This window comes from Nerophis ophidion, linkage group LG08 (genome assembly GCF_033978795.1).
Source record: "Nerophis ophidion isolate RoL-2023_Sa linkage group LG08, RoL_Noph_v1.0, whole genome shotgun sequence".
Classification (NCBI taxonomy): Eukaryota; Metazoa; Chordata; class Actinopteri; order Syngnathiformes; family Syngnathidae; genus Nerophis; species Nerophis ophidion.
In genome coordinates, this window is record NC_084618.1 from 55,006,820 (window position 1) to 55,020,329 (window position 13,510).

The window sequence follows — 13,510 nt, forward strand, 5'->3', positions numbered from 1 at the left end:
TTGAGAAAAAAAATCATTATATGACCCCTTTAATGCGCCTTATAATCTTATAGTCTTTTGTATGAAAATATACATGGATAGACCCAGTCATCGGTGGTGCGCCTTATAACCCAATGCGCCCAATGGTCCGGAAAATACGGCATGTGCATTTAAAAAGTAATCTAATCTTATTTATTAGTATTAACATATATTAAATCCCTCTGACATGGTTTTGCCCTATTTTTTAATTGTTGCTGTTTAAAGTACTGATTCTGATTTGGATTATTGTACAAAGTAACACAGGCTGCACTTTGTCTAGATTGTTTTATGTTCCTATAGACTTCTCCAATCCTTTTAGCTACTTTTTCTTTATTAAAAACGACAGGCTAAAAATCTAGCATAAACTTATCTCCACATGCACTTTCTTTCCTTAAAAGAGCGCTGCTGTCCTCTTAATATTTGCACATTTTGTAAATTGCCGTCCGCGGGTATATCTCAGCTATATTTAAGTCTGTCCACATGGTGTACTTTCTGCCTTTACTCGAACAATTAAGTTCGTCTTGCTTACCTCATCAAAACATCAATTTTCAGAACTGCTGTTTCTAGCATCAAAATCTAGTTAAGAAGGCTACTTTGGGTCAGTATTGGCCAATTTTTTTCGGTGGTCAAATTTTTGTTGCATCACTAGTCATCCATCTATCCATCCATTTTGTACCACTTTTCCCTGCTCAATTATATTGTGTGAATAATAAGCTATATATACAGTCTTCTCTCGTTCAACGCTGGGGTTAAACAAAAAATACCCGCTCTAAGTGAAATCCGTTTTATGTGTTTTCGTTCATTATATATTTTTTTCGTTTACACAATGTTTTTTTTATTTACAGGATGTTTTTTTTGTTTTCATTTACTGTGCATGTTTTTTCGTTTACAGGTTGTTTTTTTAAATGTATTATGTTTTTTTTTTCATTTACAGTACTTTACAGTATATGTATGCTCGCATGAAACAATTTTGTCAATTAGGCAAACTGAACGCATTCAGTACTGTGCAGGACAAATGCCATGAAGAAGATTGATTGTCAATGGTCTACAGTCCCTTTGTGAATCAGGACGCAGAACACAATGCACAAAAGCAGGCGACACTGTAAAAAATTACACACACAAAAAAAATCTGTGTAACAGCGAGGCCGCGTAAAGTGAACCATGTTGTAGCTAGGGAATATTGTATATCCATTCATACAATATATTACTTGAATGGGTTTTTACAATTATAAAAAACGCTCATGTTTAAGGTGTGGTGGCTTTTATTATTCTATTTTGCCGTAGCGACGCTCCACAATCAATTACATGTAGAGGAAACCCTTTACTCGTTAAGTTTTTATTTTCTTTTTATTACGTTTTACTATATGTAAAATCTGCACTGCAACCACAGAATTCCCCGATTCTCAAATTGAGAAATGTATAAATAGAAATCGCTTTTCTTCGGCCCCCCCTAGAACTCAGTCACAATCACATCATTAATTTGTGTACTTTCAGGATTTCCCCGAGATCGCCACTACATACAAGGTGGTGGGGGCGTGGTAAATATGACATCATCATCTATTGTATGATAATTTCGATTTGCAATGATGCATTTTTTTTAAAGCTAAAGAAATGTTTGTATGTATATTTATAAACAAATATTAGTGTTTTTAGTTATTAATCATACCATTAATAATATTAATGGTTTTCTTATATCATCAGAATCACAATCAGCATCAAAACAAGGAATTTGACTTGTGCTCTCTTTGTTCAACGCAGTTTCAATTGTTGCTTATTGTAAAAGGTAACTCTATTTCAATGGGGTTTTTTTTATATTTGAGCTGTTTTAAACATTTTTATAGCCAGTTGTACGTACATTGTATATCATACAGCAGGGGTCTCAAACTCAATTTACCTGGGGGCCACTGGATGCAGAGTCTGGGTGAGGCTGGGCTGCAAGAAAATATTTCCTAAAAAATATATTTTTAAATGACTTTATTTTTATTTTCAACACAAAATAAAATCAAAATATAAATGAACAAAATGAGAATTGTGCACCGCAACTTTCTCTGTGCAAATAAGAGTCGTTGGGAGGCCTTTGTGCTCAACAAAGAAATATTGCATCTTACCACTTTTCCTGGAATTGTCTTTGCTCATCACTAACCTTTCTCTTCACTGCAGGCTTTGAAAAAGACATGTTTGAGGTTGTGGAATATATTTGTATTTGGCCGACGCACGGAGAATAATGTTATTTTTGCAATGTGTGTTGATCCGCTTTTCCTCTCTAAAGCAACACGGCGGTCGGCGGATAATAGCCCAAAAAGTATGGGGATAACGAGCACAAAGAAGTGACTGCTCCCGGAGTGTTATCCGGCGTCATATAGAAATACATAGATTGATTGATTGATTGATACTTTTATTAGTTGATTGCACAGTTCAGTACATATTCCGTACAATTAACCACTAAATGGTAACACCCGAATAAGTTTTTCAACTTGTTTAAGTCAGGGTCCATGTTAATCAATTCATGGTAAATATAGTTTTCATCGTGTGAGGCAATGCAAATTAAACAATAAAAAAAAAACGAATAACGTTTTGAAATGGTCCAGGTTATCGGTGACTGTTATTATTGACGGACAGGTGTCGCGGTGTGACTGCAGCTAGGCACGTGAGAAAACCCTCGTCTCCATGGCAACGTTTCTGTGGCTTTCACTCGTTTGCCGCTTTTCCACTAAAGCAAGGGTAGGCAACTCAGAATGTTGAAAGAACCATTTTGGACCCAAATAAAAAAGAATGGAGCCAACGGGAGGGGGGCTTGCCGTGAAGTTCACGAACGGGCTAACATCACGACTAACGTGTTCACGTCTGATTCGCCCAGTGACTCTCTGCCGGAGTATCAGCGCTGGGGTCCAGTAGACAACAGTTTTGTATTGTCGCTCGGTCCTTCGGCGGGGTGCTTTGGACTGCTCGTCTCCCCGGCCCGGGATCGAGAGAGAGATACACACACAGTGACAGAGAAAGAGAGAGAGAGAGCAGGCGGGCGAGCGAGCGAGGGAGGGAGGGACGGAGGGAGGAAGAGCGCGTGCGGGTCTAATAGAAAAGTGGCAAAATGTTTCTCTGCTTGCATCACGTGATGCAAGTGACGTCAATGTCTGGCCCTCAAGAGCCATATACCAAACCGTGATTGTTAGATTCCTCAGCTTCACACACAACGCTGTCAAGCGCCATTCATATAAAACTTCCGGGCTTCACTAACATTAAACTTTCATATTAAGGTGGGAGCCGCAACATAACGTCTCGCAGGCCGCAATTGGCCCGCGGACCATGTGTCTGAAACCCCTGATATAGGGTATATACGTACATTCATACAATATATCACTTAAATTTCTTTTTAAGTAAAAAAAAAAAAAAGTGATTTCATGTAAAAAAAATTAAATAAATTTTTTTTTTTTTTTACTTATTTTGAAGGTGTGGCGGCAGTAATCTTGCCATGCCGTTGCGCCATGATTGTTTACATGCAGGGGAAACCCTGACTTTACTCCAACTCATTCATTTTAAGCTTTATTTGCAATATGGACTTCCACTTCTCTTTATTCCCCTCGAGAGCTGACATTTTTTCTTCTATTACAACACTTACTTGGCGTGTAGCACAGTGTTCATCTCCTTCTTTGTCCGAAAACTTCTTATTTTCTATTGCCAGGAATTATTTTGTTAAACAATGTGATTCAACCTTAATTCAATTACCTAGCTTAACAACAGCCATAACTTATTTTTCCTCCAACAGATCCGTACCCCATGCAAAATAATATTTAAACCAATGTTATGAGAAAGTAATCCGGTAAATTCTGTCAAGCTATGTGATCAAGCGAATCGCCAACGGAAGGCTTTCATTCCCTTCATGGGAAGTGACATTTATAATATTTTACGAGTAAATTGGCCATAGTGTGTGAATGTTAGTGTGAATGTTGTATGTATCTGAACCCCGCCTTCCGCCCGAATGCAGCTGGAACAGGCACTAGCCCCCCGCGACCCCGAGAGGGACAAGCGGTAGAAAATGGACGGAGGGATGGGTTTAAATTCCATATCACCATGTAGTTATCAGCATTGTTGCTGTAATACTGAAAAAGGAACTGACAGACAAAAATTTCATATTTTTTTCTTTTCTCACAGCGTTCAAGCCATTTTTCCAACTCCAGATCCTGCAGCCTTAAAGGACCGCCGTATGGAAAACTTGGTGGCTTACGCCAGAAAAGTTGAAGGAGACATGTACCAGTCGGCAAACAGTAGAGTAAGTTGCAATGAATGCTGTTTAATTTATTTTAAATGCTGTAGTTGTTTTTTTATGACAGTTTGTCCTTTGTCCATTTTGAAGGCTGAGTACTACCACCTGTTAGCTGAGAAGATCTATAAAATCCAGAAAGAGCTAGAAGAGAAGAGGAGGACCCGTCTCCAGAAGCAGGGTCTTGGTCTTGGCCCTACTGGAATGAGTCAGCCTCCCACTGGACTGCCTCCAAGTGAGTGGGCAAAAACACATGAGGACTCAGATGGGCTAATTATCTATTGAATTGCCCATATTTGGGGACGGCGTGGCGTGGTGGGTAGAGCGGCTGTGCCAGCAACTTGAAGGTTCCAGGTTGGATCCACGCTTCTGCCATCCGACTCACTGCCGTTGTGATCTTGGGCAACAAAAAGCCACCGCTTTAACTAAAGTCTTAAAAAAATATAGAAAACATTTATCTATATATAATTAATATATATATAGATATATATACATTTTTTTGGTCCTTTCCAGCTTCTCAGGCAAATCATATAGTTTATGTAGATTCCCCTTATCGACTGTTCAGATTTACTTTACAAAAAAGAAGTTAAGGAAACTTCTCTTGTTGCATTATTTGTATTTGACTTTATTAAATGTATTTATATTATCATTTGGTGCTAAACTAAAGTCGTATCAAGCTGCTATGCTTCGTACTGCCTCTGCCTCTGTCAGTACGTCTCTGCAGCACCCAGCAAATGTCCCACCCACACAACCATCTGATTGATTACACGCAGAGTGGTTGCAGCCAATCAGCAGTGTGTATTCAGAGCGCATGTAACAGCCAATCAGCAGTGCGTATTCAGACCACTTGTAACAGCCAATCAGGAGTGCGTATTCAGAGCGGTAACAACCAATCAGCAGTGAGTATTCAAAGCGCATGGAGTCAGTGCTCACAGCAGAGGCAGGCAGAGAAGAGAGACGGTGCGGGTTAGCAGAAAGGTGTTTAGCAGGTGAGCATAATGCAGCTGACTCTCCCCAAGGACTCTCCCCTTCCGCCCTATTGTAGCTGTATTTTAACACTCATTAGTGGCATTTGATACATAATTTAAATTATTACTTGTATTTGATAAATGGTTTAAATTATTAAAGCCTTATAATGGAAAATATTAAACTGGGGAGGGATATTAAGAAATAAGCATTTCTCCCTCTTCTTTGTGTACATAGTACTTATTAATTTCTCTGTTTTTCCAGATGGCCCTATTCCTGAACCATCAATTGTTCGACCCAGTGGACCAAATCAGATGGTCAACAGGATGCAAGGACCAGGTATATTCTTTGAGAACTAGGCAATATTCACATTCAAGAATGTAATCAGCAATTATACATATTTTCAAGGGATGGCTGTTTAACCAGTGACATACATATTTCTGTTTCTGGTCCAAACTAATAAATCATGACGGAACACAAATATCTTCGACTACTAGTAGACTCAAAACAGACATTCAAATCTCACATAAAAAACATATGTAACAGAGTAAAATACAATTATGCAAATTTCCAATTTATTAGACCCAAATTATCTTTTCAGTCAGCAAGAATATTTGTGCATTACATTTTTCAGTCAGCAAGAATATTTGTGCATTAAATGGGCCTGTCACATTTTACATACTACTTAACCACATGGTCACGGGCGGATAAAACCTCACTAAAACCATTGGAATCCTTATGCAAACAAACAATGAAATACCGTATTTTTCGAACTATAAATCAATGTTTTTTTCATAGTTTGGCCTTGGGGGCGACGTATACTCCGGAGCGACTTATGTGTGAAATTATTAACACATTACCGTAAATAATATTATGTATCTCATTCGCGTGAGCGACGAAGAAAATGTCCGCAATCGTCACACACACGTCAGCAATCGTCACTCACATGCCAACCAATAAGAATTCGGCCGGGGCGGATCATGGCAGAAGTGCATTGTGGCTCATGATATGCTAACTGCTATATGGTATACGCTACTGCCGGAGCTATTAAAATGGATCACATCAACGTTGGCGGTTACTTATAAAAACTGAGAAGGACTGAACTAAAATGGAACCAAAAAGGAAATCATATGCTGCAGATTACAAGCTGGACGTAGTGAAATATGCTGCAGAGAACAGCAATCGAGCAGCTGAAAGAAAATACGCTAGCGGGGCGCATACCAGAGGAGACACAGAGGAAGAAGATTTCATCAGATTTAGCGATCGGGAGTGACAGATTGTTTGGTAAACATATAGCATGTTCTATACGTTATAGTTATTTGAATGACTCTTGCCATGATATGTTGCGTTAACATACCAGGCACGTTCTCAGTTGGTTATTTGTCCGTCATATGGCGTACACTTATTTAGATTGTTGTTCACTATTCTTTATTTATTTTAAATTGCCTTTCAAATGTCTATTCTTGGTGTTGGGTTTTATCAAATAAATTCCCCCAAAAATGCGACTTATACTCCAGTGCGAGGTATATATGTTTTTTTACTTCTTTATTGTGCATTTTCGGGCGGTGCGACGTTTACTCCGGAGCGACTTATAGTCCGAAAAATACGGTTCTTGACATAAAACACTGAGATTTCACCAGTGCACCATTTAATAAAAATACCACACTTTTAAATTGGGATTTTTTTTTAATAAAATATTTAAATCTTTGGTTTATCTTCAACTACACTTAGCCAAATTGTGAACGAACGGAACACAACAAAGTGTATAATCGAAAGAGCAGCCCTCCCTGGCTGTGTGGTTCCACGAAGGAAGAGTTCCTTCAGAAAGAGCGCCTTCTCAGTGACAGCATTCCAGGAGTGGAACACATTTCCTGGGCACATTAGAGAGTCAGCCTTTTACAATATGTTTTAAAATACATTTAAATGGTTTGTAGTAAGTCAAGACACGTCAACACCAATTGACTGTCTGAATTGTATTTATATCATGTACAATATAGTTGTATCCATACGGTGATTTCTGATGTTCACTGAAATTTGATGAGAATATATTGAATATAAGTGTGTTATTTGCTACAGTAGCTTATCGCTCTGTTGTGCTTTTTTTTTATAATCTTTTGTTGTCTTAATCATTATTTCTTTTAAGTTGAACATTTTCATCATCGGTCCAGGGACAACAGATATAAAATAGCCTAAAGGCTAGTTCTGGTACATTTACAGTAATGTCTATTAATGTACACTGTATTTGTCAAACAAACAAATAAAATACAAATAAATTAGGACCCCCAAGTCATTATTTAGTATTTGTATGTTGTTAACAAATAAATTGGTATATCTATTTTGTAACATATGTTGGTGTATTCTATTAGGCATGAATCAATTCAATCAAATGGGGATGCAGTCTATGAGCCAGAGATCCACTCCTCCTCTGTCTGGAAATCAGGTCAGTACAAAGTAATGTAATTTGTCTCAAACTGGTGTTGAAATGCATTAACTCACTTAGTCATTGATTTTCATGGATAATAATTTTCAGGGTGTTAAAAGAAATCACAATTCATATTTTATTTAAATTGATACCGAACCCTTTCGGCTTCTCAAGACTAATAACTGATAACCCATTTACATTGTATAAATTATGTCCATAGATATAAATGTTTGTATTTATTTTTTTTTTAAATTTACATCCAACTGTAGGTTTGCGCATAGCTGTAGGTAAGGAGTTTGAGTTTATTTCGAACACGCTTGCATACATGATACATCACAATTTCCAGTTTCTCTATTCAACATGTTCGAAAAGCAGAGCTTATTTAACCCTACCTCTTTTTTTTTTTTTACATAGAAGTTGCTAACACTTTGGTTCACATCCTGTTCTCAATTTATTCACAATATACACCATAAGTAATAACATTAGAAATAAATAATAGTTAGTGAAGTAAGTCATATTTCATATGGTGAGATAAATAAGATTATCTAGAAAATGAATGGATAGATTAAATAAATTCAGAATGTTTATCATAGTTGTTCTTTTTACTTTGTAAACATTTAAAGTTTGAAGAGTTTCTTGAATTGGATCATATTAATACTTTATTTGATTTCCTTGCTTAATCCATTCAATAATTTAATCCCACATACTGATATACTGAAGGTCTTAAGTGTTGTACGTGCTTACAAATGTTTTACACTACATTTTTCTCTAAGATTATATTTTTCCCCTTTTTATGTGAAGAATTATTGTATATTCTTGGGTAAGATTATAGTTTTCTTTGTGCATAATTTTAGCTGTTTGCAAAATCACTGTCGTGGAATTTCAATATTTTCGATTCAATGAATGAAGGGTTTGAATATTCTCTATATCCAACATTATGTATTATTTTGACCTTTTTGTAACATGGTTAATGAATGAAGTGTACTTTTGTAGTTATCTCCCCATATTTCTGGGAAATAACTCAGATATGGTAACACTAGCATCAATCAATATACTTAGAATTTTGGTTTTCGTTTACTCTTTCAATTTCTATTCCATCTATTTGTGTTTGACTTTCCCTTCTATTGTTGCATTATGTTAGTTTTACTGAGGTTTAAGAATAGTCTGTTTTTGTCAAACTGTCTTTTTAAAATGTATTTTCTTCTGTATTACCTTCTGTGTGTTCTCTCCTGAACAAAACACTGTTGTACCATCCGCGGATAATACTAACTTTAAATCTTTTGTAACATTGCTTATGTCATTTATATAAATATTGAACCATTTTGGTCGCTAGGGTACACCACGAGATATATTTAGCGTTGTAGATGTGTGTTCGCCTACCTTTACGTATTGTATCCCTTTGGTTAAATTACTTCTAATGTATCTTAAGACCAACCCTCTGATGCCATACCATTCTATTTTTTTTATTAAAATATTGTGATTAATTGTGTCAATTGCCTTAATTAGATCCATAAACACTGCTGCTGAAAATCTATTGCATTGGTAATTTCTTCTGTAATTTTGATTAAAGCCATCAAAGTTTAAACATTAGCTATGTATCCATATTGGTTCTCAGCGAATATTCTGTTTTTGTTTGTGAAACTCTCTATGTTTTTGAAAAGTTTTTTCAATGATTTTAGAAAAATGTTGAAGTAAAGAAGCATGTCTATAATTTGTAGTTGTTTCCAGTCTTATAAATTGGTGCAACTTTGGCTATTTTCATTTTGTTTGGGAATTTGTCTGTTTGAAATGATGATAGTTTGCTAATATACATTTATAGTCCTGAGATCGCTTCAATAACATTTTTTATCATTTCCATATCAATTTCAGTACAATTGATTGAAATTTTGAAATTTTCACGATTTTAACTATTTCCTCCTGTGTCACATTATTGACAAACATTGAATTGGGATTTCTATCTATAGTGTCATTATAGTCCTCAGGTTAAACTGTCTGGAATCCTTTCCTCCAATTTAGGTCCAATATTTACAAAGTAATTATTGAAGCTTTCAGCTACTTTCTTCATGTTGTCATTATTTATGTTTCCGTCTGAGAAGTATTGGGGGTAATCCCTCTTAGTGCCATTTTTAATAATGTTTCTAAGGATACCCAATGTTTTCATATTGTTTTTTTTTTTAAATATATTTTTTGTATTTATTTTGTGTCTGTGTAGTTACCGGTATTTGTGTTTGAATTTTCTATGTAATCTTCTTATCACAAGCATTTTTTTTTTATCTTTTTGTCATCCATGGTTGGTTGTTCTTTCTCTGCTTTCTACAGAGTTGTTTCCATTAACAATGTTTGTCCAAAAGTATGATGAACATGTTTAAAAAATGTTCATATGCTTGATTATCATTTTGTAAATCCTGGTTTCTGTGATCTTTGTTGCAGAGGTTTTTCAGTTCCATATTTTCTTGTTCAACAATCTTTGATGTTGTTTCAATAATCTCTCTAAGTGAATGTGAATGCACTCCTGAATCTAGGTTTTCTTGTTTAGTGGTGTTGAATTTAGGAGTTTGTTTTCCGTCAGACTCCATTGTCATTGTTGTTGTGTAAACTTTAATGTTTGTACAGGTTCTTGATGTCATGGACAACAAGTTATCTTGCTACTCGACCTCCATTCAGCTTGATGTAGATTTTACAGTTGGCATTCTAAGTTCCATGGTTTTTTCGCTGGTTTTTCAATTCGCCTGCTTTCTTGGCGATTTCAGCATCACGTTTTGTGAGATGCTCATTCATGTGCACATTTGTTCCTTTCAGCTTCTTTCCCTGTTTCAGCAGTGCCATTTTATATTTTCTGTTTACGGGTTTCATGAGGATGACTGGAGTGGTGTTGTGTTTTTTTCCATTCAGTGGGATGTTTCGATGGTATTAATGTAGATTTACATTTTTTTGGATTGCAGAAAGTTGACCACTTGCTGTTCTGCTGTCCATGTCATCTAATTCACCTCCATTATTCCAGCTTTCATGTAGGATATTGGTTTAATTTGGTGCCCTGTCACAATGATATCATTCATTCGTTTAGCCTGATCCATTTCATCTATGATATTCCTCAGGATGAAATCATCATCCAAGAGACATGGCAAACGTTTTGCACTTTTAAAACAGCGGAGCAATAGGAACAATCCTTTTCTTTAGCATTTCCGACGTCATCGTAATCTTTCAAAACACTTTTGTAGCCATGCTGGAGTTTCAAATGGCTAATAAGGTTTGATGTGTTGAAGTGTAATGTTGGTTCCCTCCTTGCGGAAAGTTTGCTGAACAGTCTACTAAGGGTGGACAATTATTAAGTTGTATTCTCAATTAATACTTTGGATTTTCCATCCATCCATCCATCCATCTTCCGCTTATCCGAGGTCGGGTCGCGGGGGCAACAGCCTAAGCAGGGAAACCCAGACTTCCCTCTCCCCAGCCACTTCGTCTAGCTCTTCCCGGGGGATCCCGAGGCGTTCCCAGGCCAGCCGGGAGACATAGTCTTCCCAACGTGTCCTGGGTCTTCCCCGTGGCCTCCTACCGGTTGGACGTGCCCTAAACACCTCCCTAGGGAGGCGTTCGGGTGGCATCCTGACCAGATGCCCGAACCACCTCATCTGGCTCCTCTCGATGTGGAGGAGCAGCGGCTTTACTTTGAGTTCCTCCCGGATGGCAGAGCTTCTCACCCTATCTCTAAGAGAGAGCCCCGCCACACGGCGGAGGGAACTCATTTCGGCCGCTTGTACCCGTGATCTTATCCTTTCGGTCATGACCCAAAGCTCATGACCATAGGTGAGGATGGGAACGTAGATCGACCGGTAAATTGAGAGCTTTGCCTTCCGGCTCAGCTCCTTCTTCACCACAACGGATCGGTACAACGTCCGCATTACTGAGGACGCCGCACCGATCCGCCTGTCGATCTCACGATCCACTCTTCCCTCACTCGTGAACAAGACTCCTAGGTACTTGAACTCCTCCACTTGGGGCAGGGTCTCCTCCCCAACCCGGAGATGGCACTCCACCCTTTTCCGGGCGAGAACCATGGACTCGGATTTGGAGGTGCTGATTCTCATTCCGGTCGCTTCACACTCGGCTGCGAACCGATCCAGCGAGAGCTGAAGATCCCGGTCAGATGAAGCCGTCAGGACCACATCATCTGCAAAAAGCAGAGACCTAATCCTGCGGTTACCAAACCGGAACCCCTCAACGCCTTGACTGCGCCTAGAAATTCTGTCCATAAAAGTTATGAACAGAATCGGTGACAAAGGACAGCCTTGGCGGAGTCCAACCCTCACTGGAAATGTGTTCGACTTACTGCCGGCAATGCGAACCAAGCTCTGGCACTGATCGTACAGGAACGGACCGCCACAATAAGACAGTCCGATACCCCATACTCTCTGAGCACTCCCCACAGGACTTCCCGAGGGACACGGTCGAATGCCTTCTCCAAGTCCACAAAGCACATGTAGACTGGTTGGGCAAACTCCCATGCACCCTCAAGAACCCTGCCGAGAGTATAGAGCTGGTCCACAGTTCCACGACCAGGACGAAAACCACACTGTTCCTCCTGAATCCGAGGTTCGACTATCCGACGTAGCCTCCTCTCCAGTACACCTGAATAAACCTTACCGGGAAGGCTGAGGAGTGTGATCCCACGATAGTTGGAACACACCCTCCGGTCCCCCTTCTTAAAGAGAGGAACCACCACCCCGGTCTGCCAATCCAGAGGTACCGCCCCCGATGTCCACGCGATGCTGCAAAGTCTTGTCAACCAAGACAGCCCCACAGCATCCAGAGCCTTAAGGAACTCCGGGCGGATCTCGTCCACCCCTGGGGCCTTGCCACCGAGGAGCTTTTTAACTACCTCAGCGACCTCAGCCCCAGAAATAGGAGAGTCCACCACAGATTCCCCAGGCACTGCTTCCTCATAGGAAGACGTGTTGGTGGGATTGAGGAGGTCTTCGAAGTATTCCTTCCACCTATCCACAACATCCGCAGTCGAGGTCAGCAGAACACCATCTGCACCATACACGGTGTTGATAGTGCACTGCTTCCCCTTCCTGAGGCGGCGGACGGTGGTCCAGAATCGCTTCGAAGCCGTCCGGAAGTCGTTTTCCCTGGCTTCCCCGAACTCTTCCCATGTCCGAGTTTTTGCCTCCGCGACCGCTGAAGCTGCACACCGCTTGGCCTGTCGGTACCTGTCCACTGCCTCCGGAGTCCTATGAGCCAAAAGGACCCGATAGGACTCCTTCTTCAGCTTGACGGCATCCCTCACCGCTGGTGTCCACCAAGGGGTTTTAGGATTGCCGCCCCGACAGGCACCAACTACCTTGCGGCCACAGCTCCGATCTGCCGCCTCGACAATAGAGGTGCGGAACATGGTCCACTCGGACTCAATGTCCAGCACCTCCCTCGTGACATGTTCAAAGTTCTTCCGGAGGTGGGAATTGAAACTTTGTCTGACAGGAGACTCTGCCAGACGTTCCCAGCAGACCCTCACAATGCGTTTGGGCCTCCCAGGTCTGTCCGGCATCCTCCCCCACCATCGCAGCCAACTCACCACCAGGTGGTGATCGGTAGAAAGCTCCGCCCCTCTCTTCACCCGAGTGTCTAAAACATGAGGCCGCAAATCCGATGACACAACTACAAAGTCGATCATGGAACTGCGGCCTAGGGTATCCTGGTGCCAAGTGCACATATGGACACCCTTATGTTTGAACATGGTGTTTGTTATCGACAAACTGTGACGAGCACAAAAGTCCAATAACAAAACACCACTCGGGTTCAGATCCGGGCGGCCATTCTTCCCAATCACGCCTCTCCAGGTTTCACTG

At 39.9% G+C, this 13,510-nt stretch overlaps 1 protein-coding gene across 4 annotated transcripts in view; it reads left to right on the plus strand.

The window, feature by feature from the left end:
• The window catches only part of ep300a (E1A binding protein p300 a), a 98,220-nt gene that overhangs the window by 55,518 nt on the left and 29,192 nt on the right, over positions 1–13,510 (plus strand). For all 4 annotated transcript variants that reach the window (XM_061908982.1, XM_061908984.1, XM_061908983.1 and 1 more), the window contains exons 9-12: positions 4,168–4,285; positions 4,370–4,511; positions 5,507–5,581; positions 7,609–7,682. In XM_061908982.1, coding sequence (XP_061764966.1) covers positions 4,168–4,285; positions 4,370–4,511; positions 5,507–5,581; positions 7,609–7,682 — 409 coding nt within the window. The remainder of the gene's footprint in view (positions 1–4,167; positions 4,286–4,369; positions 4,512–5,506; positions 5,582–7,608; positions 7,683–13,510) is intronic.